The 25,360-nt window shown below is 36.1% G+C and overlaps 1 protein-coding gene across 28 annotated transcripts in view; it reads left to right on the forward strand.

The window, feature by feature from the left end:
• The window catches only part of GPHN (gephyrin), a 271,807-nt gene that overhangs the window by 200,985 nt on the left and 45,462 nt on the right, over positions 1 to 25,360 (forward strand). For 11 of the 28 annotated variants that reach the window (XM_074542808.1, XM_074542813.1, XM_074542811.1 and 8 more), the window contains 4 exons: positions 1,963 to 2,004; positions 16,505 to 16,567; positions 18,858 to 18,900; positions 22,132 to 22,269. In XM_074542808.1, coding sequence (XP_074398909.1) covers positions 1,963 to 2,004; positions 16,505 to 16,567; positions 18,858 to 18,900; positions 22,132 to 22,269 — 286 coding nt within the window. The remainder of the gene's footprint in view (positions 1 to 1,962; positions 2,005 to 16,504; positions 16,568 to 18,857; positions 18,901 to 22,131; positions 22,270 to 25,360) is intronic. The other 17 variants (XM_074542816.1, XM_074542822.1, XM_074542827.1 and 14 more) reach the window with 3 other exon arrangements.

Consider the following 25,360-nt stretch of genomic DNA (forward strand, 5'->3'; position numbering starts at 1 on the left):
CATGTAGTATCTGATGGCCAGCCCCAGAAGTGAAAACAAAATGCTATTGCAAAATACCATTAAGGTGGAACCTTTATTTGAGAACGAATTGCAAAGACATTCTTTCCAGATTGAGTTCAAAGGCCATTGGAAATTTGTGGAGTATAGTTCCAAAGCTTCTGATCATTGTTGCTTCTGTGTATCTAGTTGCTGATATGTAAAAACTCCATGCTATGATGATTCTTGCTAATCATGCATTCTTTGAATCCTCACCTGCAAAACTGAGGCCAGTGTTTTTTTCCATGCTGTTGAAAGAGAAACCATGGGAACAATGGCTGGACATTATTTGTGAAAATCTTGATTAGAGCCTCATCCAAAAGTCTTAGGTGAATAGCTGCACCCCTGTTCTGAGCAAAAGCACACCTTACCTTTCTTAGAAAGATTTTAAAGCTGTATTTCTGGAAACATTTTTTGCTGTGTCAGAAGATCTTTCTTTTTTCTTGTTTTTCTCTAATTATGAAATAGACTGTTAAGAATAACAGTTGATTTCTTAAAACTGTGTTTTTCAGTCTTGCTGTTTGTTGAAGGAATTTTCTATTTTTGTCTTAATCTTTCTGCAACTCATCTCAGTTTAAGAAAACATTTTATCAGCTGAGGAAAATTCTGAGTGTGTGGGATTCAAATTTTCTTAGCAATGTTATTTAGAAGAGCAAATGAAATACAGAATGCTAGAAAGGAGCAAAAATATTTTTGGAGTATTAAAATTTTTTGAGGAAGAAAAAAAGTTGTATATTTAATGGAGACACAAATTAGCATAGACCAGTGTGACTGTAGAAATTTCCTGGAAGTGATATATTCTATTTCAATGAAAAAATATGAAATACACATTTGAAACTGAAAAATATTCTTGAGAAACTTGTATGAATACTATGTCCTCTGCTCAGTCCATCATATACCTAAGTCAGCAAGTGGTCACTAATAACCTGTGTGGAAATCCTTGCTGGATTCATCTTTACCACAAATGTAACCAAACTGCTGTACGGTTTGTTAAGTCTAAGGAAGTTTTGCTAAGGCTTCTGATAATTCATTTTCTTACCCCTAGAAAAAAATCATGACATTATTTTTTGTACATTTATAAGAACCATTTTTTTTTACATTCTGTTTATTAGGCTGCTTTTACTCCTACTTCAGACAGTGAAACAGGAAATATTTCACTAAAGAAAGGATTTTTCTATAAATTACTGGCGAGTCTTTTTTTAATACTCGAGTTATGTCTGAGTGATTAATAGTTTGGAATAATGGGTATCATGCATAGACAAAATGTGTCTTAAGCAATCAATGAAACTATAGGTTACCAATTAACTTGTGTTAACTTGCACTGAAAGCTCTTGACAGTGGACAGAGTCCCTCAAGAACCACACACATGACGTTGCTTAGGGGCCTAATCTGCAGATTTCTACTGACCTATATCTGGCCATTAGGCATTGAACTTTGCCAGTTATTCTGGTTTTTAGAGCAGTGAGATTGAAGAAAAACCTCCTTGTCAAAATGCTGGTTCTTGGTCTGTCAACACATATTCACAGCCTCTTATGGGTTTTCACCCATGAGATTGTCCTTTGTAGAGTTAGCATAAGACTAATACTTTTAAATGAAACAGATCAGTAAATTTTTGTCCTAGAATACCTTATTGTCCTAAATATAGTGTTGTCAGATATCTAGAGGACCAAGAATTTATATTTGTCTTCAGATTCATCTTTAGTTTTAATTGTTTTCAAATAGAGTACATTTTTCCCCCCTTTTAAAGAAGCTTCCACCTTAAAAGGCATAAATTTGAAGTTTCTGAAATAGCTGGTCATGGAAACTTTATGAACCCCCTGCCACTATCTCAGTGCTGGAACCACCTATACAGAAAACCTTCTGAGACCCTTACTGTGCCACCATTTCTTTTTTAACAATGTTTTCTTTTCCCCACTGCACAACCAGGCTCGACTCCCTTCGTGCTCATCCACCTATAGTGTTTCTGAGGTATACTTTGCACGTGTTCTCTCACACGGTCGACCTGCTCACCCATCACACTTTTTTTGTTTTATTTACGTTTTTCTTTTTTTTTTGCATTGCACTGTGCACAAGTGGGGAAAAATCAGCTGGGGGGGCAGATTTTGCATGATCAATCTGCAACCATGTTCAGCGTGGTTTTAAAATCACTGTACCAGTCTGAGACCACCATGATGTATAGTCCAGTAGCTAGGCAACTACTACATGGCATATGAGCATAAATGATTTTATAAAAACATCCTTAGTTATTGCTTGCATTAAGTAAAAACAACAAATTTACAGATGCCAAGGCTGTAAAATGCTTCACTTTTCTGACCCATTTTTGAACAGTGAAACTGGAAAGACTCTGTAAAGATGGCCATCAAGTTATGATTGCTAATTACCTGAATAGATATAGGTGGGTTTATGCCACTAGAAATTCATTTTTAATTTCCAATGCTCTGGCTCGAGACAAAATGCATGTACCATTTTAAATACTTTTGTATCAGCTTCATGATGGTCTTCTACAATGAAATATAGTACTATCTTAACAAGAATCAAAAATGACAATGCTTTCAGTTGTAATTAGAATGGGAAAGAAAGAAGAAATACCTTAAGATAAACTAGAATTCACAACATCATGGGATAAAACAAAGTTTATAAAATACTGAATAGATATGTAAAATTAATTCCATGGCCTGCTGTTTAAAGATTAGGCTTCAGCATATTATTATAGTTGATAAATGGATGAGTACCAAAAAGATGGACTTAAGGTTTCCTGCTATGCTGAATCAGTCTTGAACACGTACAGTTATTTATTCTGTATTTTAAAAGAATCCTTTAAAGGTGAGAAGATCCCATAAGAAATTAACAGTTTGCTCTACCTCACACTGTGGGCCAGGTTCTAGACCTGATCTGCATGTTATATTCATGAGCAATATAAAAAATGCAAACATAAAGAGCTCACCTACTCAATCACTTTGTCCCTAAGCAGGAAGATATCTGCCTTGCTGATTGTGTGTGTAATTTGTCCTCAAAAGTTTCAGCTTCTCAAGTAATCATTCCTTGCACTTACTTATCCTTAGTACTAAAAGGTTTTTATAGTTTCAGTCTATGAATAGGCAAAAGATGTAATAGAACAGTTCTTAAAAAGAAAGATGGTTACCAGTTTTTCTGTCAGATCTTTCTGGCTCTACTGGGAGACGAGTAGTTTTAAAAATAATCAGGTACATGTTCTTAAAAGCACCTAATATGTGTTCTGCAGTTCATTGTGCCTCACCACTGCATTATATGAAAGCCTTACTGTTTTTATCATGATTATCATCAGAACACCAATATGGAATAAATAAGTTTTATTAGACTCGCGTGCATACAAAGCCACTTTTTTCTAAGCTAATACCAGAACAAACAATTAAGTTTAGTGCTTATGGGTGCAAGACAGAAGCCATCCTCACTCCATTCTTCTGATTTTCTAAATGAAATTAAGAAAAAGAAGTGGATCAACAGACATTTCGTAGTTCATGTCAGCAAAAGTGATGAACATGCTCTTGCACGATGAAGTCAATAAGTCACTTTGTCCTGAGGTGACTTTGTGATGCTGAATTGTATCCCCATTCATCTGTTTAGCCCAAAAGTAAGTGTTGCACCTTTAAGGCTGGTTCCTACAGTGAAGTGAGGGGGAGAAGAGCAGCACGGTTTTTCTCCCAAAAGGATGAGGGAAAGGGCCGCTGAATTTTGCCCTTTAGGAGACATCCCTTTGGAAGTTCCTTTCCAAATTTGTCCCAAACCAGGACACACTTCTAGGGAAGTTAGAGTCTTCTTGCTTTGCCTAGAACTTCAGCCATTTGTCCATCACTTTATGGAGGGATCACTGTCTTCAGAAGTACAAACCAGCATATTGCAGCTGCTGACTTGTCAGCATATATGGATCTCCTGCTTGATCAGATTCCAAAAACTTTTTTGCCTTCCCCAAAACTATCACTGCCTTGCAATTTGTGCTCAAGAATCTGCTATCTGGACTATCAAAGTGGCACCGCAAGACTGTGCAAGCAGTTCATCCTTTAGACTCTGTCCAAAGGCAAGATCTTCATATCTAAACTACAAATGGCCTGGCTGTCTGCTGAACCAGATTTTGTGATGCAGCAGCTGATCGGAATTTCATGCTCGCAAAACACACAGTACAAGATGTAAAAAGCACAAGGTATAAAACATACGGATACATTATTCTCTGGTGGCAGACTACCACCCTGTGTGTTTTTCAGCAGAACATGCAAACCACTAACCAGAGCCAAAGCTATAAACCAATTGAAACTAAAGATGTCTGTGGAAATTGTGATTATTTGAAGAGGCAGGAAGGGTTTGGAGGTTCTCTGGGGTCCATAAAGGATTTGTAGTCTAGTTTCTATCTTTAAGAGGCTCTTCATTCAAAAATACAGCTTCATATCAGGATGCATGTCAAACAATATTCAACATCATCCTGTATTATTTTGGAAAATGGGAAAGGATACTATGAGGAAACATCTTGACCTCTAAATTATAAGATAGAAAATCTCCCAAATTGAAGTATTGTTAAATCAACTCCTGAAGCCTGTCAGTAATTTCAGTCATGGGAAGAAAATTAGTAATGGTGTATTACATAATGTCTCATAACCTGGGGGAAAAAAGAACCACACTTCTGATAGGATCTCAATGGGTTTTTGTGTCCACAGTTATTTCTGTGGTTCTTATTCCAAAGAAATATTTTTCTTAATTTAATTCTTAAAGCACCAAGTTAAGAGCTTCCTAATTTTCTGCATCTGAGTCATCATCAGATAGCTTTGGACCTTCAGAGGATACCTGGAACAAAATGGCAAGAAAAATGGAATCAGTGCTGAGATTTCAGGTGAACCTGCCTTCTGACAAAGGTACAATGAAAGTTGAAAGAGATAACCTCATAGAAATGATTTCTGAAATCTCATTTCAGGAAATAGATGTATTAGATTAATTATAAAATTTCATCACGATTTTCATTGTTGAGAAAAGGTCTGGAATTGGATTAACTGGCACTTGTAGAGCTCAGATTGTAAAAAAGGAAAGTCAATCTACTATCAATGATTTCCTGTCACATAGATGGTCTTTGAATGAAGAAATAAAAGATCTTCCAGCAGAAGCCAAACAGGACCTGTGTATTCTGCATTGTGAAGTATTTGAGGTAGAATTTGCTGCCTGTTTTGTTCATAGAAAACATCCTTGTTGAGGCTATTTTGCATCTCAGAGTCCAATAATTAGAAAAACTTCTTTTCATCTGTTCTTTTTTATAGTCACCAGTAGCATAAGTGGAACTCCAAATGTGGTCAGCTGATGCCTATTTGAGAGTAATGGGCAGGAAGATTTTAGAAACTTCTACTTACTTTTATGTACAGAGAGGTTTGTAGAGTTGCAGACATTATGGTATAGGAGTATGATACATGCTGTTAGCCCCAGTCAGCCCCTTTACAATTCCACATGTCTGTAATGAGGTCTTGGTTTTGGTACAATTCAGTGAAGTTGAAGTGGGTTTTTTAAAAAGAGATTTCCTTCTGTCAAGAGAAGTAAGGCTTTAATTCTGTAGAATGGTATGATGCTAAAATATAAGTTTATATGCTCTTTAAATTTCACAGTGTGTAATGAAATTTTTCATCCTTGATGTAAACCAGTTAGCTTCATGCCTGTAATTTTTGCGGATGTTAGCAGGACTACTGAAATGGTTTATCTAAGAGTTAAATTATTAATTAGGACTTACGATGACTTAACAGATGCACAGTATGGTATGTGTAGTGTAGATATGTAATTTACTTATTATTCAGTTGTCACAAAACATAGTTTATTTTTAAATAGTAGTAGTTCACTTAAGATATTAAATCAAATCAGCTTCACTTAAATTTTTAGAACTACTCTGGCATCAGCATGAATCTCAAAAATATTCACAATGTAAATTGGACAGATTATTCAATAAAGGCCCATAGTCTCCTTATTTATAAAATTACATTTAGTTAGTGTTATGCAGTGGCATCATTTTTTATTCTCATTTGTATCTCAAACTTTCTATTAGCAGCATCAGTTTCTCTCTCCCTCTCTCTCCCTGTCCTCTGGCTTTTGCATGCGCTGTGTGTTTGGCTTAAAAGCGTAATGAAGGAAACCTCTTGATCTGCTTGTTGGAAGGATAGTGGCAACAAAATGTTTATTGCAGTGCTACTCCCTTCTTTCCAAATAATAAAGTCTTTCAAGGAGGAAGACACGCAGGTCCATAGCTTCTCATGTGTTTTGTTTAGCCTCATTGAGTGCTTAGAACATGCTGTCTTTTATTGTGAAAGATCTGCAAAATACTGTGTTAGTTCTCTGTCCCTCAAAGAATATTATTTCTATAAAGATAGGTTTGAAAAATGTATTGGCTGCATACTGATTGAGGGGATTTAATTGTGTAATTATCATTGTTAATTACACAGCATAGACCTGCATTATCTCATTGAGGGTCACCAGTACAGGCAATTAAGGAGCAGTATTCAGAGAACAAGAGGAAATACTATTTTCTGCAATAGGTAGTTGACTCCAGAAGACCATTCCGAGACCGCATGAAGATCTTTAAGTGCTGTAAATTAAAGTATTTTATATAGTGTACATTGCAAAATGTTGTAAATAACTGAATCTTGTTTTTCAGAATTAAAGCCAGGTAAGGAATTGGTTCTCTTTCTGCTTAGACTGCTTTGACTAGAAGGCAATGCTGAATGACCAGGAGGTCATTTAGGAGATGTTTACCACCAGCATAGAACCTGAATTCAGTTTTAGGTATAGGATGCTAAGTTCCCTGTTCATATCTGTTATGAATTCGTTCTACATAGCCTAAATTGAGTAAATGTAAGCAGGTCCCCTGTTCTTTTCTCTGATTTTATGTAGAAGTTCAGCAGATAGAGAACTTAGTTCATTACTTCTGACATACAATAATATACTGAGCCATTGAACAGAAATTTCTGCATTAAATTCAGATTCCCTATCTTGTTGCCTTAGGAATGCCATATACTTTACGGAGATGCTCTTTCCAATTTGAAATAATGTTTTTCCAAGAAATAAATGAACACAATAAAGCCAATAACAATCTCATAATCATTTGGGGGTTTTCCAAATATGTTGGCACTATCTCCTCCTGGTTTTCTGTGGTTTTGATTTTTTTTTTTTCACCTACAAATAGAACATTGAGTTTTTAAGTAAAATTAGAATTTATAGGTATTTCTCTTTTGAACATGAGCAAGAACTCAGAGCTTTCTATTTGGCAATTGCCATTTAAAGGATTGCATTTTGATTTGCTAGCAGTACCACCTTATTCTATGCTTAAGAAAAATTAATTAATTCAAATTCCTACTTTTAGAGAAGCTCAGTTTCCTCAATGCACTTTAAAATGCAAAAATATATGAAAAAGGTGATCTTCCTTATTCATAGAAAGTAGTTTTGTTAGTGCTGTCTTCATTCATGATATTAGGATTAGTTTAGGATTAAGATTATGAACATCTTTAGTGTTCTCTTTGTCTTATAAGAATAGAGTATGGCAAAATTTCAAAGTTACATCAGGAAGGACTGTGTTATTGCAATAATCTGATCAAAGTATGCATTAATAACTTTGATTAATGGCATCAGATTTTTTTTTTATTCTTTAACCAGTGTTGCTGTATTTGTGCTTTAAATGCTATTTATCTTTACTCAGCCATTGTTGAATCTCAAATTAGATCCATTATTAGTTCATACATTAAAAATAAAAGCAAAATATTACTTAAGCCTACACCTTCTCTATGCATGGTACTTAGCTTTTGACTTCTGCCAAATAAAGTTATCCCTTCATATTAACATTTTGCACTTTCATTCAGTATTAATAAGTTCAGTTCAAGTACTAAGTTAATTTACAGAAAAACTATTTAACATTTGGGAGAGTGGTAAAAGATAGGGTTTTGAACAGCATCTCATTTAATGTTGCAGATTTTGACTTAAACCTTATCTATTCAACCTAACAAAATTGTAATACTTTTTGTTGATTTTTGTTATGGTGAAATGCTTTCCAGAGCTGCATTTATCAGCTCTGATAGAAAAAGGGCAAATAAATAATTTCTGTCCTTCCCCATGTGGAATTTAAAATTTCCTACTTTTTGTTTCAAGACAAGTCTTCACATTTCAGTTTTTAATTCTTATTCTCCCTTGTTTCTTGTACCACAAAACAGGAAGACATTTCACCTTGCCTTATGGTAGAGATGTGCAATCCTTTATGAAACAAATTAGATCAAGCCAAAGAGCTATCAATGTCATTTTTATTTTGTTTCATTATAGCATAAGCTCCTTCACATTTTCCAAAGGTAGTCTTGCCATTATTTCACTGTAAATGTGTCCACTTATGCAAAGGGGTTTTTATCCATTTTCTTATGCTGTACCATACCTTTGACTGTATGGCAATAAAATTGGCTTGATTATATATAACTGTGAGGGGTTTTTTCTAGAGAACCACTGTTTTCTTTTTAAATCCAGTATTGTGCTGCTCACCAGCATACAGTGTTTAGAATTTATTTGCTTACTGCTTAAATCAACTTGTTTGAGAAGCCAGACATCATTTTGCATTGTGTTTCTCTAGTAATAACACTTAGTGCAACTGTTCTCTAGCTCCAGCTCACAAAGCAATCTAACTCTGAAGAGTCAGCTTCAGTAATAGAATCTTTAAAAAAATTAGTCCAAAGTCTGAAATAGCAATGAATTAAAGTAGAGGAAAGCTTCTACTGCTGTAAAGCTTTTGGAGAAATCGCTGATGTAAAATGCAACACATGTGATTTAATTTACATCTTTCTCTAGTGGGCAGTCTATTTAAATACATGGAAATCAAGTTAGATATTCACAACAGTGTCAGTATCAGTAATGCACAGCGCAAATGTCAGTGGGTTCCTATGAGCGCTCCCTAAATTATCTTCCTGTTTTTCCCATTTTTCAAATGTTGTTTTTCACGTGGAAACTTTTTTTGCTAAGCATTCTTGCCATAAAGTTGGGGGTTTTTTAAGAACTGGAGGGCAGAATGAATGTCCTTATTCACAGAATTTTCTATTTCCCTTTTTCATCTTTGAGTTTCCAAAATTCAGTGCTGCTACAAGCCCAGCCCAATTATTATTGTGTTCTCAGGTGCATATCTGCTGTGGAGAGCCTGATTGCAATCCAGACTGCCCAAATTCAAGACAACGCTAAAGGAATCTTATCCGGTTGAGCCTTTGAGGCTCAAAGCAAAATCAGAAATGCAAATCCCGTTTCTTCTTTTGCATTTCTGGTTACTTTCAAAAATAATTTCTGACTTGAGTTTCATAATAGTTTTTAGTGCAAGATTTGTTCAGTTCTAGCCTCTCTTTTCTGTTGTTTATGAATACTCTGAATTCTTCATGTTATTCTTCCATGACTACTCTAATTTCAGTTTAAGAAGTCTCCCCAGAGAATACAGTCTGTATTTCTGTCTCAGCTCAAAGGCAGAAATCTACCTCTTCATACAGCAAGTTCCCTGTCTCATATTTACTATTCAGTTGGATTCATGAAATGAAGATTTATTTTTCTTACAGCTGTTTTTCCCTAGTTTGAATCTTAAACTTTAAAGAGCTTTATTTATTTTTATGTTTTAAAGTGTACAGTTCTGAGGTTTTGACTGAATATTGTATACATGAGAGACTATAATATACACCAGATATAAGATCATTGTTACCCTGGGTTTACTAGTTTTGGCTCTTGTCCTTGAAGGCCTTCAAATTTAATCTTCCTAGCTCAAATAAAAATATTAACTAAAATCAACTTCTTTGAAGTTATGCTAGTACAGAAGTTATGATTATACTATATAGGGAAACATGTTTTGTTCCTGCTCATGTAGTTAAAAAAGTAGTCCAACCATTCACTTTAGAGTGATAATAACTATAAAAATCTCCAACCAAAATTTCTGGTAAACACCAACAAGAAAAAGGTGAAAATTAACTTTAAAGATGCCTTAAAAAATATAAGAAATTGGGGGGTGGCTTTTGCTGACACTTTGGGCACTGCTCATTTGATTGGTGGCTTTTGAAGCCACAAAGTCACAGAACAGAGTTTATAAGTTTTGATTGCTTTGTTCCTGTTTACATGTGCTCATGTTCCTTTAACATAGGAATACAAGGAATGTTACCAGTGTGGTCAGCCTTCAGGAAGACCAGATTGTAAGCATGAGATGGGTATTGTAAGCTTTGTTAGCCTACAAGTTTGAGTCACACTTCAGTGGGGAGATGCTTTTTCGCTCCACAGACCTTGGATCAAAAGGATGGAGGCTGTAGGCCTAGAAGCAGATAGAAGAAGAAGCAGTAATGCTAAAAATTCCAAACACGCTTCTGCCAATTCCTCACCGACATTTATTCAGATATTGACAATAACTAGATATTAAGAAAATGGAATTGTATTTCCCAGCAGTAGCAGGTGTGGTGAATGGCGACTCCATCTCTCCTCCTTCTGGAGCAGAAAGGCCTGAAAGGGTGCCAAGGAAGCCTCTGTCACACTTTCTGTCTCCACATTAGTGCTGACTTAATTGTTCTTGCTGGAAAAACATCTTGCAGCACTTTCAGGAGTATTCATTTTTTGTGTGTCCTTCTTGAGACACATATTATTTGATTTTCATGTCATGCCACACTGGCAGTCTGCACTCCCAGCGCAGAAAGCCAATTGTATCCTGGGCTGCATCCAAGGAAGTGTGGGCAGCAAGGTGAGGAACGGGATTCTGCACCTCTGCTCTGCTCTGGTGGGATCCCATGTGCTCTGGAATCCCAGCACAGGAAGGACATGGATCTGTTGAAGTGGGTCCAGAGGAAGGCCATGAGGTGATCCCATCTGTCCTGTGAAGATAGGCTAAAAGAGTTGGGGCTGTTCAGCCTGGAGAGCAGAAGGCTCCAGAAAGACCTTTGTAGCCTTTCAGTACCTAAGGGAACCACAAGAGAGCTGAAAAGAGATTTTTTAACAGTGGCATGTTTCCCTCATACAATGAGGGAAAATGGCTTAAAGCTGAAAGAGGGCAGGTTCACTTGAGATGTTAAGGGTAGTGAGGCACTGGAACAGGTTGTCCAGAGAAGTTGTGGTTGCCCCATCCCTGGAAGTGTGCAAAGTTGGACAGGGTTCTGGGCAACCTAGTCCGCTGGAAGGTGTCCCTGCCCATGGCAGGGGGTAGGAACTGGACTACCTTTGAGGTCCCTTCCAATGCAAACTATTCTGTGATTCTATACTGGACATTCCAAATGCAGTTGAAATAAATGGCTACTCAGGATCTAATCTCTGCAATTCTACTGTAGGCATGTTAGTTTAAATTTACTCCAGATGTCTCTGGGTCTCAGTTTCCCATTTCTAAAATCAACTCATCCCCCTGCTTCACAAAGATTTTGCAAAAATAAATTCCTTTGTGCATATTATAAGGTTTTGTTTAGTAGAACAAAGCCAAACAGAGAAATCTATACAGAATTAAATAATTACCCATTTAGCAGACAGTTTGAATAATGTTTAGTAAGTAAAACATGAAACTAATCTTTGAGCAGGGAGATTAAAATGAAGTAGCCTTGTCTTATGCAGAAACCCTGCTGAAAATAATTATGATGAATTTACGATGCCTTTGTGTCAAAGGAAAAATGAGTTGCCCACATAACATTGATTTGCCCTAAATGTTGTTTCACTTAAACTTGCCAATTTTACTTTACTACATTTGAATAAAGAATTTATTTTAAAATTTTATTTTATGGTTCATGCAATTCAATAAAAGTAGTTCCCATTTTTTTTTCAGTAATGTTGATATTTCACTATTTAATGCTGCATTGAAATTGGCTGTTGCTGGGTAAATAAATAAAAATGTGAAAAAAAAATTGAAATTTCATTGAAAAGCAAAATACTTGTAATAGAAAAGAAGCTTTTTTAAATGTCAACCATACTAGTCAAGGTTGAGAGAGTAATTTATGGTGTGCTTGAGGAAAAGAATTTCTATATATCACTAATGTATCTGATTGAAAACAGCTTAAAAAGTTGGTTAATTTGGGACAAGGAGTTCAAGCTCGTCAGATAGGATATAACTCAGACATCCAATGCATACTCATAAGGCTAAGCTGTTTGTCAGTCAAATTGCCAGGGTGTGAAATTATATGAGAATAGGCAAGTAAATACCATTTCTATGGCAAACAACAAGGATAACAGGATTTTTTTTGCCTTTGAACCTCTTAGGAAATACATTTTATTCTCTCTGCCTTTGCTTACACTATCTGCTTCTCAAACTGGAGACTATTTCCAGGGCATTTGGAGAATATTCAAGATTTTCCTTTTGTTCACAATTAGTAAACAAGTAATAGAATGTTTCATTTTTTCAAGTGCAGCATTTCTAGAGATTTTTTGTGTCTTACAAATCCCACCTGAATTTTGATGGCACAGGTTAGAAATAGATGGTGGAGTTTGTGAACAAATTTGGCAATGTGTATGACTTGAATCAATATGGGCTTTAGCTTATACAAGATACCTGATCTCTTCATATTTAGGTATTATAATTAATGCAGCTTCTCTGAACAAAAAGCAGTGTGATCTTGAACAAGCTCTGAACCACCCCTAAAATATCACTGAAATGTGCCGTCTTTCCAGTGTTACTCATACAGCATTATCTGTATGCTGTCCCCCCTCCTAAGAGCACAAAATGCAGCTCATATATTTTTTTTCATACTAAGGTTAACATTTCATTAAAAAAGTACTGAAGAAACCTCTCTTTGCTTCTTTTAATTCTCAACTATGAACTCTGTATTGCCAGTTTGTAGCAGCCAGTTTGCTTTCCTGTTAGGTTACTGTGGTTTGCTATTTTGTCTCCTTTTTTTGCTGTATATATCACAATCCTTCCTGTCTTCTCATTGTGAGGTGTTCAGCTTGCAATTTTAGTTGGCATGTAAGATTTCTCTGAATCTTCTTCTAGAATAAATAAATGTTTTGATTTTGCCTCTCCAGGACAATGTCAATTTCTGTTGAGAGATGACTAATCTAAGAAAACTGCTCTTTGCCTTTTCCATCCATATTGTTTGAAATATTAGATAATACCTTTTTTTGCATACTGCTCCTATAAAAGGAACCACTTCAGCCCTTCTGTTTCTACAGTGTATTCATCAATCCCCTTCCACTGTCCTGTTTGAATAGTAGTTAGGATGAGCCCTAATCTGACCATAGAATTCCATATGTGTGGTCATAGTCTACTGGGAAACAATTATCAAAATTCAATAAACCTGTATGTAAAGTGTAGGTGATTAGAAAAAAGCTCAGAAAAGAGAACTCAGTAATGTATTGATGAAGACAGTGACATATTCAAGATTTAAAATTGACTTTAGTTCAGTGTCCATCTATCAAACATAACACTTAATAAGTTGTAAAAATCTGCTCCTAAAATGATTTTGGCTTGAAAGAATTTTCTGTTTATTTCTTCACACTCCAAATGAATGATTTCTTGTGTGGAATACCACATTATTTAATATTCATATTTAAGTTTTGGTGAACTCAATCCCACCATCAGTAGTGCTTGTTTTAAAAATTGTGTTAATGAGTAATGTCTGTTGCTATCAAATTCCTTGTGCTCATTTTTCTTTCCATTTCAGAAGTAGTCTCAGTATAATAGGAAAAAATTATTCTATTGCTTTGAACTGAGTTTAGTTCTGATTCAGATGGCCATAAAGCATTCTCTTAAGACCTTGTGTGTTCAGTTCAGTGTAAAAGCATCGTTTGAATAAGAATTGATTCCTGAAATTGGAAGATTGCATGTTGTAATAGGATTTTTTTAAACTTCACACACCTTATTGGATGTTTTGTCAAGTAAACAATTCCAGATGCACTTTTTTTTTGGAACTAGATGATCTTTAAGGTCCCTTCCAACCCAAGGCATTCTTGTGAATGTTTTTTTTTTAACAACTTCATTTTTATACTCCATATTAATTCAATCAAAGCTATTCTCTCTGTTCTTCAGAGAACAGAGATAATCATTAATAATTAATAGATTAATCCTGTTAAATCAGGGTAGATTTAGCCCAGTGTTTTTAGTGAAATCAAAAATGTATTTCATTGGGTTTTTTTATTTTCTCCTATTTTAACCTTATGGATATTGCTTAGAAAAACATGCCAAAATCAGTTTTTCTAAGTATTATAAGAGCAGCTTCAGACATGATTATTCATGGTTTAGTTTTCTCTTTTCTCTTTATTTTGAGACAGTGAATAATGTATGTTGCACTCTTAGAGGATAGAAGGTATTTTAGGCAGAAGACACTGTGCAAACCCCTACAGTTATAAATCAGATCACACGTAATTTGAAATCTGTTTAAAGCAGGCAAATATTTCAGAGACCATTCAAATGGCACGTGCACAGTGTATATGGTACAGAACTTGGGTCATGAAATAAATCACATGCAGAAAAAAAGCAGCAGCAGCAAACTTTCCCACATCCCAGCAGGTACATTGTCTTCATGAAGCTGCTGAAATTTTAAGGAAAGGCTGCATGAGTTATGCACTTTCTCATCAGCAGAAAGTGCAGTAGGTGCAATACCTCATGTTCAGGCCTGCCTGGTGTTTGGCAGAGTGAGAATGCAGTTCTGAAATTGTAAACAGCTGCTGTGCTTTGCTTCCCCTGCTTCCTTCATTACAGCTTGGCGAACTCATTCCCGCTGCTGTACCTTAGTCCTCTGTGTCTGCCTCTGTCTGGGTTTCTGCTGGTGGTTCCACATTCTGCATGCTTTCCTCAGAGTGCAGCAATGTGCTTCCCCATAAGTGCTAAAGGTTGTGGGCCAGCCTCCTGCAGGCTCTGTACTCCTGAAAAATTGGCTCTTGCTGTTGGTGGTAACTCATGTTTTGATGTCATTGTTCTGAATTGTTCTTCATGTTGTAGTATTGAGTTCAAATGTACTCCTGTAAGAGTTAGCTTTTCATATTGGGCTGGAAACTCTTCACCTTTGTCTAGCAATTTGTTTTATTATAACCAATGGCTTTTAATTGTACCTCCCATAATGAAGAGCTGACTTAATACTCTGTGCTAATCTTGTTATGACTTTAAAAAGGTAAGTAATTTCTCTAACAGTTCCTAACAGTCATGGTGTAGAGTGTTAAAGGGTTTCTCAGTTTTCTTTTTTCATGATTTTTCACCTGAATTTTTCACTCGTAGCATGAACTTTTCTTTGTGTCTTTTTCTATTTTTCTTGAAAAAAATTTCAGACTGTTTTTTATTTGCAGCGAAACATATTATGTAAATTTAAATGAATCCAATTTAGTACAGCCACTGTTTTGGTTTTTTTTTCAGACCAGTCATGACCAATAGATGAAAGTTGTCAGCAGGACTCTTTATTTTTACCATTCCCTTTATTTATTTTTGAGTACTGTATTTCACTTTCTATTTACTACTTCAGCTTATGGGAGAAAGCTTACTCTGCATTCCAACATGATGAAGTTACATTTTCAAGAATATAAAATCCAATTTATTTAAAATACAGAGTAATGTGAACTGAATGCTTTGGGTTTGGTTACGTTCTGTCTGAACTATGCAAGGGAATGGTACTGGCTGGTAGCCCAATGTATCTTCTGCTAAAATAGATTGTGAGCCAAGAGACTGTAGAATGGACAAACAATAAGTCTATACTTTCCCTGTGAAAGAAAAGACAGCCATAGGTTGTTATTTCTATAACTACCTGTGAATGAGAAGAATTACAGTAAATTCTCCTAATAATAATTCTCCCTAGTCAGTCATGGTACTATATGCAATGTAGCATGGATTCCTCAGTTAACAATAGCTGTGAAAAGAATACAGATGTTTTGTAAATGTCACAAATAACAAAGTAGTAAAACATACAAATAATTAATATTTTAAAAGGCACTTAAAGTACATGACCCCGTTTATAAAAAGCTCCATTGCTGCCAAAACTGTATGTGTTAGGGAACTGGTGGGTTTTATTAAAAATCATTTTACTGGAGTTTTGATTAAAAATAACATTTAGGATAAGAATGTGCAATTCATATTAAACAGAAGTATTATGTAATAACTAATTTTGATGTCAGTTATGTTAAAACATGGTTTGTATTCTGCAGCTGTGAGCATAGGTTGGGAAACGATCAAGTCTAGCTGATCAAGCCTTTTATTTTATTATCATGGATTCCTCTTCCACAGCTGCTTTTAAAATTTGTGGGAAGCAAATTATTTCTCATACTGCATATGTTGCCCATCAGGTGAGTGATAACATGGAAACTTTAGGCTGGGTGTAAGAAATCAAAAAGTAAATATGAAGTCCTCTGTGTGCACAGAATTAAAAAAATGACCTGTGAGAGGCTGTATGTGAAGCCAGCTGTCTTTTGTTACCATTGTCATTTGGACATTTTAAGAGCAAAACTTTGTCAGCACGTTTTTTATATTAGATTTGATCTGCAAATCTCAGCTGCTCTGTTCATTATAAATCTCTTGTTTTTGTCCATACACTAGCTCCACTATAGGTTGGAAGGGCTTAAAGATGAACTGAGGAGGAATAGAGGCTACAACTCGAGAGTAACTATTACTGCTCAAAGGAGCTGTTTTCCATTCGCAAACATTGCTTTGCGCTATGGGTTTGGGCTCCTTCTGTTCCTCCACTTTGTTGAAAGACTCTCTCTTGACTTCCATTTTACTTCTTTAGCACTGTCTTTGTCTGCTAACATTTTTCCTCCTTCTCTAGTAGCTTTTATCTGTGTCCTTTGGATCACATATTTTACTTAGTTTGTTTTAGTAGATTGTTTCAAATGTTTGTGTTTTGTATTTTTGGTTTTTTGCCTTTTTCTTTAGGATTGTGTTATCTCACTGAATTTCATTCCACAGTTGCTGAATCGCTTGGTTATTTTGCAGCAGGTCCATTCCTCATTTTCTCTTTTCATGTTTTTCAGTGAGAAATAAGACAGCCTCTTCCATTTTAAACAGTAGTCTTACACACATAGGCCCATGTCTCCTTTTGCATACACCATCTTCTGCCTTGCCACATCCATCCTGCTTCTCTCTCCCTCTCAAGCTGTGCTTCTCTTTCTTTTGTGTTTTCTTTCCTGCCATTATACCACTTTTTTGGTCCAGAATTGTCCTTTGGTAAATTATACGTAAATATTTACTTCTTCCAAAGAGAGTTCCTTTTATGCCTTTGAAATCTGGTAAAACAACTCTGGGCCAAATTTGGGCATCATTACTATTTTGTTTGCAGTTTTCTTGTATAGTATTTTTGGTGGGAAGTGGGGAGGGTGTGGGGGTTTTCTGTTTGTTTTTGTTAAACAAGAGTTTTTTTCAGGGAAGGACTCCATAAACCACTCTAAGTTGCAACATTACTTTCCATAAGTTATTCCATTACAATAAGTAGATTGTGTTGCGCTGTAGAATCCAATTCTTTTATGTGACTATCTAAGGGGCAAGCTGCTGTGGAACAGAAGAAAGAGGTTTAGAAGCTGGGGCACCATTTGTTTCAGACTTAAATGGTTGTTCCTTTCTGAAGACAGCTTTTGAGGAGTTGGGGGTTTATTATTCTTCATCAATTGTTAGATAATATATATTCACTTTCTAGGCAATTTTTCTGTGACTGCAAGTCCAGAGTGAGGTCTGAAAGATAATCTGGATTCACTCCTTTGCTTTTGCAGCAGAGACAGATGTTCTGCTGGGAAATTACACCCTCAGCATCACCTGTGCTATTCCACTTCTTTCACTACATGTACACACTTTTACTTTATTAGTATTCTCATTGAAATTTAAAAGACCTTTGTCAATAAAGTAAAAAAGAGAAGGGTTCAGTTCTTACTATCTCAGAGGTTTGTCTTCCTGTGAAGTTTACTTTACCTGGCGTTTTGTCCATACAAATGCTTTCTGTTCAAGTGCTGCCAGATCAGTCATCTGGCCTGACAGTAGTCCATCTCAAAACTTGCAACTTCAAGGTTATTATACATGGTGCTGTCTTTCCAAACCTGAGAAGAATTAAAAGTTTCAATTGTGTGATGTTTACAGGGCTGATACTCTTAAAAAAAAATCTTTTTTAAATCTGAATAGTAAACAGAATTGTAAATATTCAGTGTTACTAGAATATTAGACCCATGTGAATTGCCCAATTTCCCTGTAGTCAGAATAATCTGTCTGGAATAGCACAGTGGTAGCTAAGCATCAAAGAAGAGGTTGTTGAGAAACCATGTCATTTTCACACAGTTACTTTTTAAAGTAGAATTCCGCTACAAAATTCAAAATGAACATAGCATTTCTTTTAACCAAATAGGAGCAGCAGAGTAAATTTATCAGCTCCATCCAGGAGCCATTTAGACAGTTGTGTGTTGCTTATACAATTGTGAAGACTTCTTACTAAACATTTTCAGAATCAACATAATTGAAACTAAATATTTTAAACTCTCAATACCTGAAAATATTAGCAATAGAATTTTAAATCAGATCATATACTTTTGTTAGTATTCTATCTAATCATCAAACAGGACCTTGATTCAGAGCTACTGTAATTACAGCTGTATAAGAAAATGTGGATTTTCTGTTGAAAACTGATGCTTAACACATAATCTTAAGCACTGTTCTTTGATTTTTCTCACTTACTGTCCTTAGGCCATCTTGTTTCTTATGGGAGGGGTGTGGAATCAAATTGCTTGTATCAGATTCTGACCATATATATACCCTTCTGCTTAAATATACTTATCTCATGCAAAATATTTAAAAATGTTGCTGAAAATATGTATAGCCTCTGTCTTAGATCCCAGGAGCTTGCCCATTTTATCTCTGTATTTTGCATTCTTGTTGACTTCTGTAGCTCACAGACTCTGTGCTCTCTCTGCAGGTCCAGTCTAGGTGCAGCAGCAAGGAGAACATCCTCAGAGCAAGTAAGTGCAGAAACTTCTTAGCTCTGTTGAGAAACTAGGACTGCTCAGAAGACAGTAAATGATAGTCAGATCAGAGGTGGGACTAAGTGGGTTTGCAGCAGAAATTTAGTAGCTTAAGACAGAGAAATCCATTCCAAAGGTAAAACTGTAAATAGCTCATAGTGTTCATGTATTAATGGAGAGTCGCCTTTTAATTTATTCTTCCAAGTTGTGTTTCTAATGACATGGAGGTCTGTGTTGTTTGTGATGTTTTGTTGTAAATTATCATGTGTGTGCAGGTTTTATGGGTAAGAATTAACACTCAAAGACAATGAAAATGGAGATTCTCAACTTGAATGTACATATTTTTATTTCATACTTAAACATGAATTTGAATGTGGGATTACATAGACCAAACCAAAAAGTGCAAAGGTTAAGAGTTCACATTTGATCCAGATGATGTCTAGTTTAATTTGCACAAATCTTTTTCTTTGTGTTGTGAGAATCTTTTCTAGTCTAAAATTTGATCCACCATATGTGCATGTATATGTATAATGACAGGACTAGGAAGTTGTTTTGGTGGTAAAAGAGCAGGCTGTCAAGAATTTTCTACCTTATGCAACCAATTGAATTAGCTGCTTCAAAGCTAGAGGATTATTTTGTTGTACAAAGTGCAGCTAATATAAGTAGTTATTTTTAGAGCTATCTGACATTTCACATTAGTGAAAGATAACTTGGTGAAGTCTGAGGAGTTGTTTAATGTCATTTACTTGTAATTAAAGTGCCATTTAGTAGTTTTACAATTTAAAAAAATCATTTGTTTGTCTCTGGGTCTATTTAAATCTGTGATACCTCTAATAGAAGTGTTAGCATTTGTTTTTAGGAAGAAATGGGAGAGAGAAAGGTTACACCAGCATCTATCTTCCCTCCTTCATAAAGGCTATTCATGCTAATGTTAAACCTAAAGGGGCTCTATTTTCTTGACTTTTTTTGCAGAAATAATGGGTGTTACTTTTGGTGTTGGAAAAAAAGATGTCAGAGGTTAGGGAATTTTAACTATTTCCAAAAAGTCTGTGTTGGAGAATGCATTTCTCAGAAGATTTTAACAGAACCTTTGACTTAAGCAAATGACATGCATTAGCGACAGACTTGTAAATCTGAAGGTTGTTCTCTGGGGACCAGTCAAAGCATTGAAAACCTGTGAATTCTTTCACTTTTTAAGGTTTAAAGAGGTGAAATGTCACTTTCTGAAGTAGCTAACAGTGAGTTTTAAGTAGCAGTGAAATTACTGCTAGAAGCAGTAAAAGCATCTAGTGGCAATAGAATAAAGGTTGTTCACTGCCACACAATTCCCTCAGCTTTCATTGCTGTGACATATTTTTTCTTAGCATTTTCCTTCATATTTTCCAACTTAAAACATCAGGAAAAGGTTTTCAGCATGTATTGCGTGGAATCTGCTGGAATTACAGTGCTGTTAAAGCAGGGTTTCTTTCTCTATGCAAAGGCAGGTGTGGGAAGTTTAACTGTATTTCACAAATGCTTTCCTTTTCCTCTTTAATGATGTTGTCAACAAAAAACAGACATGATAACTCGGAAATGTAAGCTTACTAGGGAGATCCCCATTGTTTAAACCAGGAATGCAGTTTTTCCATGCCACACTTTTACCTTACAATAGTTTAATGTGGATCATTTGTCCCTAGTTTTCTTATGTGAAAGTTAGGTTTGAGTTTGCAAAGTCTTAATATAGTTAGAAATTGTCTCATTGGTTGTTTCTCTCTTCTTCAAAATGCCAACTGCTATCTTAAGGAAAGGAATTAAATCAATTAAAAATTATTTGTGCTTGACAAATTCACAGTGCCTGCTTTTTTCATCATGTTATCTTCTAAATATGTATAAAGAGATTGTTCAAAGAATTTCTTCCAGAATCATTCCTGGAAGAAGTAGGTGGACAGTTTTACTTGTCTCTACTTCTTCCTCTGAAAGGTAGTTACTCTGTTAATAGCAAGAAATAATTAGTGAACAGTGTCTCACATGAAAAGGTAAGCATGTGTTAGTGCTGAACAAGTGTTGTATATATAGATTAATTAAGAAACCTCCTCTTCTGAAGGAAGGGCTTAGACTGCATGATTGTTGTGCTATTTTTTACTTGCTTTTTATTAGAAGACTACCCTTGAAGCAATGATCTTTTTTTTTTTCAGAATCTGAAGGCATGTACAGCAACAAATGAGATATTTTTGTAGTGACTGCAAAGCAAAATCATGTCATTAAAAATTAGTTTCTATTATCTAATGCTTTCTGTACTGTAGTTTATATTACTTAGGAATATCATTACATATCACGTATAGAACATCATCCACTTTGGCTCTCATAAATACCTTCTTGTTCTAGGTAAATCCTTTCAAGATACTCTGCAATTGTAATTGTCTGAATCTTTCAGTTTATATCTGTTGCTCTTGTTTATATATTCCTGCAATAGTTCTCTCTTCAGTTGCTCATCTTCACTTCCAAAATCCTTCAAAGCTTGCTGTCCCCTTGTTTAATCTCTCAGTAAGTATCATTAAATCAAAAACACTGTTGGTTTCATTTTCAAACTATTTCTGTCATATTTTCTCCCCACCTGTCCCTCACACCCAGGAAAAGCAAGCTTTCTTAGGTTGTCCTACTGCCTTCACTCCAATCATACATTTAAACACTTTGCTATGGTGACAACAAAATCTTGGCAATGGGTAGGATGCCCACTAGCTGGGGACACTGTCTGCTGCCTTGACTGCCCAGTAATTTCATTGTACTCTCTCCATCTTCCTTTCAAACCTTTGGAGTCCCATCTCACTCTTGGATTGTAGGCTCACTGGCGCAGTGTCCATTGTTGTGCTTTATCAGAGAATGTTGAAATGTGTTTGTGCAGAACAGAACGGAGTGAATTGTCCTGAGTTCATAGAACTGAATTAGTCTCAGATTATCATCCTCAGTGTAAAATACTGCATCACCTGGAAGGGCTTCTGTTGTACATTTACCTATCTTTTTATGCTCATTGGGACTTCTGGTATGTTCTTCACTACAGATAAGGGTATACACTCTCTTGTTTCTAGTTGAATACAGTGTCTTCCCAGGGTCAGACATGAAAGCTCAATACTGATAACTCATTTAATTTGCTCCAAAGTGCTGATTAGTTTCAGTAAAATGGTTTAAATGAGCATCACTATATGAATCTGCTCACTGTAGCCTACATGAATTTGTTCTTTCTCATTGCAGGTCACAGTGCTGTTGACATTACCAAGGTAGCAAGAAGACATCGCATGTCTCCATTCCCATTGACATCTATGGACAAGGCCTTCATCACAGTCCTGGAGATGACCCCAGTGCTCGGAACAGAAATCATCAATTACAGAGGTATGTTAAATTGGATTCTTTGTGAGCTTGAGGGTGAGTTCTTCCCTATTTGGCAACCTTCCTTCTCTTTTATTAATGTTGTGAGGTGTCTGAAACAGTGCTTTTCCCAGGAGAAACTGCTTTAGGAAATACCTGTAATAGGAGAAACCTTTCAAAGTTAGGAGAATGTTAGTTGAACTCAGTGGTGCTCCCTGAAGGAATCTGTAATGGAACACTAATAAAATACATTAATTTATTTTCTTCCTGTTTGTATTACATGCAGGAAACATACTGTACTCAGCCTGAACATGCCTCAGTGGACTTTTGTAGGTGCCGAGTAGCTGAAAGCTTTACTGTGATTGGTTCCCTCTGTTGTCTTACTGTGGAAGGTTCTCACTAAGTCCCTTACCTATCCAAGATTAATGATCAAAGCAAAGTGATTATTGATTCCAGATCACTTTTTTCCATGTCTTTATCTTTAACAGTTCATCTCAGTCTCTTTTTCCAGTTTCTAGTTGGCCTGCTAGTAATTCCAGAATTTTCCTCTTCTTCTCATAAATACAATTCCTTTTCTAATCTAACACTACATGACCATTTTCTGAAATAACTTCCTTTTAATGTTTCATCTATCGAAACTTTGTAATTAAAGAGTAACTGGTTTTGATTTATACAGTGAGATTGTCTTCAAAAGCACCAAACAGCAAGCAAAATATCAGACTTTATGACTTTGTGACTATATCTATACTCATGAATAAGTAGGGATAGATGAAGTGATTTTTCTAGCCCTAAAAGGAATTAGCAAGGCATCTCTCATGTTTATTCAGCTCAACTATCCTCCTTCCTGAAATACTGTATTCATAATGTCTATTAGATGCCTCCCTAAGCTTCTGCTATTCCTTACATCAAGCCTAGACATTATCTGGGAGATGTTCTTGGCACATAACAAAACCATGACAGGAAATATGCTGACAAGTAAGCCTAAACTAGGTAGGGAAGCAGAAACCTTTTCCAGGGATCCTTCCAGATTGTCCAAAAGTAAGGTGGTGAGTGAAGAGATTGTGGAACTATAAACCTCAAGAGGCAAAAACATTTGGGACACTGGTGTGCTACAGACAGCAGAGAGGCACAAATGGTTTCCTAATGGAATATTCTGTCTTCTGGCTTGGAAGTTTTTTGCCAAAACTTTGTGCTACCAGAAGCCTTCAAGATGTCTTCATATTGACATAGTGATTTAGCAGACTGTATGCAATATCACACCTGTGCATTTAGTGACTCCAAGCAGAGTTCAGTGCTCCTCTATGCCTTGGCAGCAGGATTTCTGAGAAAATGCTCCATACCCTGCATTCAGAACAGCACCAATACTGGATCAGCAAGGAATATGCATAATGCATCCTGCGCTTTCATAATGGCATGCAGATTAGAAGGCACTAAGGCATAAATGCCTGAGCATAACTATTGGGCCTTTTGGGTAGCTGTCAGTTAAATGTCTTTTCCAAGACAGCCCTTTGTGAACAATATGATGAGCTGCAGTGTTGGGTACATTTAGTCCAAATAAATGCGTGTGCAACCCTAAACTCCTGAAATAAAGGATGAAAGACTGACATCTGCCTCCCTGATAAGCACATCATGTATTTATTTTGGTATGTCAGATACAGTTAAGGTACTGTAGGATTATTATTCTTCTTTGAATAAAAGAAGAATAATAAAATAAAAGATTCTGAGTCCAGAATGTATGTATTGTTATTCCTGGCACTCTTTTTCTTTCAAAAGTAATGAACTGAGTCTGCTGAGTCATTCTAAGTTTTGACCCTCTTCCCTCTCACCCAAAACCCAAGCATTAGATTGAGGGTACCATGAGCAGGTTCAGAGACAGATTCTTGATTTAATGTTCACATGATTATACCAACAATTCCTTCATATTTTTGCACTGTAGAGCAAGATTTTATCTTGCAATTTATTTTTTAAGTAGAATACACTTATTTTAGTACTGTGTGTTGTCCAAGTATATCTTATGAAATTTCAGGATTGAGCCTATAGGAGACAGCCTAAAGGACATGTGTGCGTCTGTGATACTGCAAATTCAATTCTCTTAATCTACATTGTAGATTTGTAATTTGTATCTACGAATCCCAAGATGGAAATGCATTTTCAGAAGTTCTTAAAAGATCACCATCATGTTACACAGACAAATTAGTAACGGGTTCTTTTTTTTTCTTTTTATTTTAATATACATCAAATTTCAGAAAATGGTATAAATTTAGTTCTGGAGGTCTGAAACTGTATTTAGAAAAGCCCTATTGTGCTGTGTTTGTTTTCTTTGTGATTTTGTGTCTTGAATTACAACTGAGCTTCTGAGCTATCTTTCAGGAGCATAGTTTCTCTCCAAGGAAAGTGAAATGTGCAAAATTCTAGAAGTCCTAATTATCTAATTAATTTAACCTGATTTGTGCGAGGGCGTACTGAGCCCCGGAATCCGGCTAGCTAGTGAGGGGCGAAGGCCAGCACCCCTGCACATCTAAAACCAGCCCCCCTCGGCGTCTTTGGCCTTGGGCTGAGCTGGGAGGTAGCTCGGAGCGGCACGAGTGTGAGACGAATTAGGAGGCGACCACTTGCTGGAGGTAGGCTGTCGGTTTTATTACAGAGGCACCAACAAGGAGGGGAAACACCCAGCAAATGGCCCTGAACAGGGGGCCACACAGGGTTTTAAGGGAAAAAGGGGGGAAAAGGTAGGGAAACCCAGCTAGCCAATAATAATACATATTTTGAGGTCCTAAACATAATTGACATACCTAAATAACCAACTAATATTAAGCAAAGGAGGGGCTCCGTGGCGGCAGCCAACCATAACCCCCAGAGAGAAGAAGGTTCTCGAAACCTGGGAGGAGAAAGGGGGTGATTGACTTAACCCAGGGAGGAAACGACTTTCACTTATAAGGGAAACCAGGGGAGGAGCAATTACATATCGGCAACTATGAATAGCGGTTACTATAGCAACTTAGCTGGCAGGCTAACGGTGGCGGGAAAGAAGGGGGAACGAAACCATTTTACACATAATAGGGGAGAACAATACATAAATTGGGGGAATAACACAAGAAACTTAACAACACACTAC

Source organism: Zonotrichia albicollis, chromosome 6 (genome assembly GCF_047830755.1).
Source record: "Zonotrichia albicollis isolate bZonAlb1 chromosome 6, bZonAlb1.hap1, whole genome shotgun sequence".
In the NCBI taxonomy this organism is placed as follows: domain Eukaryota; kingdom Metazoa; phylum Chordata; class Aves; order Passeriformes; family Passerellidae; genus Zonotrichia; species Zonotrichia albicollis.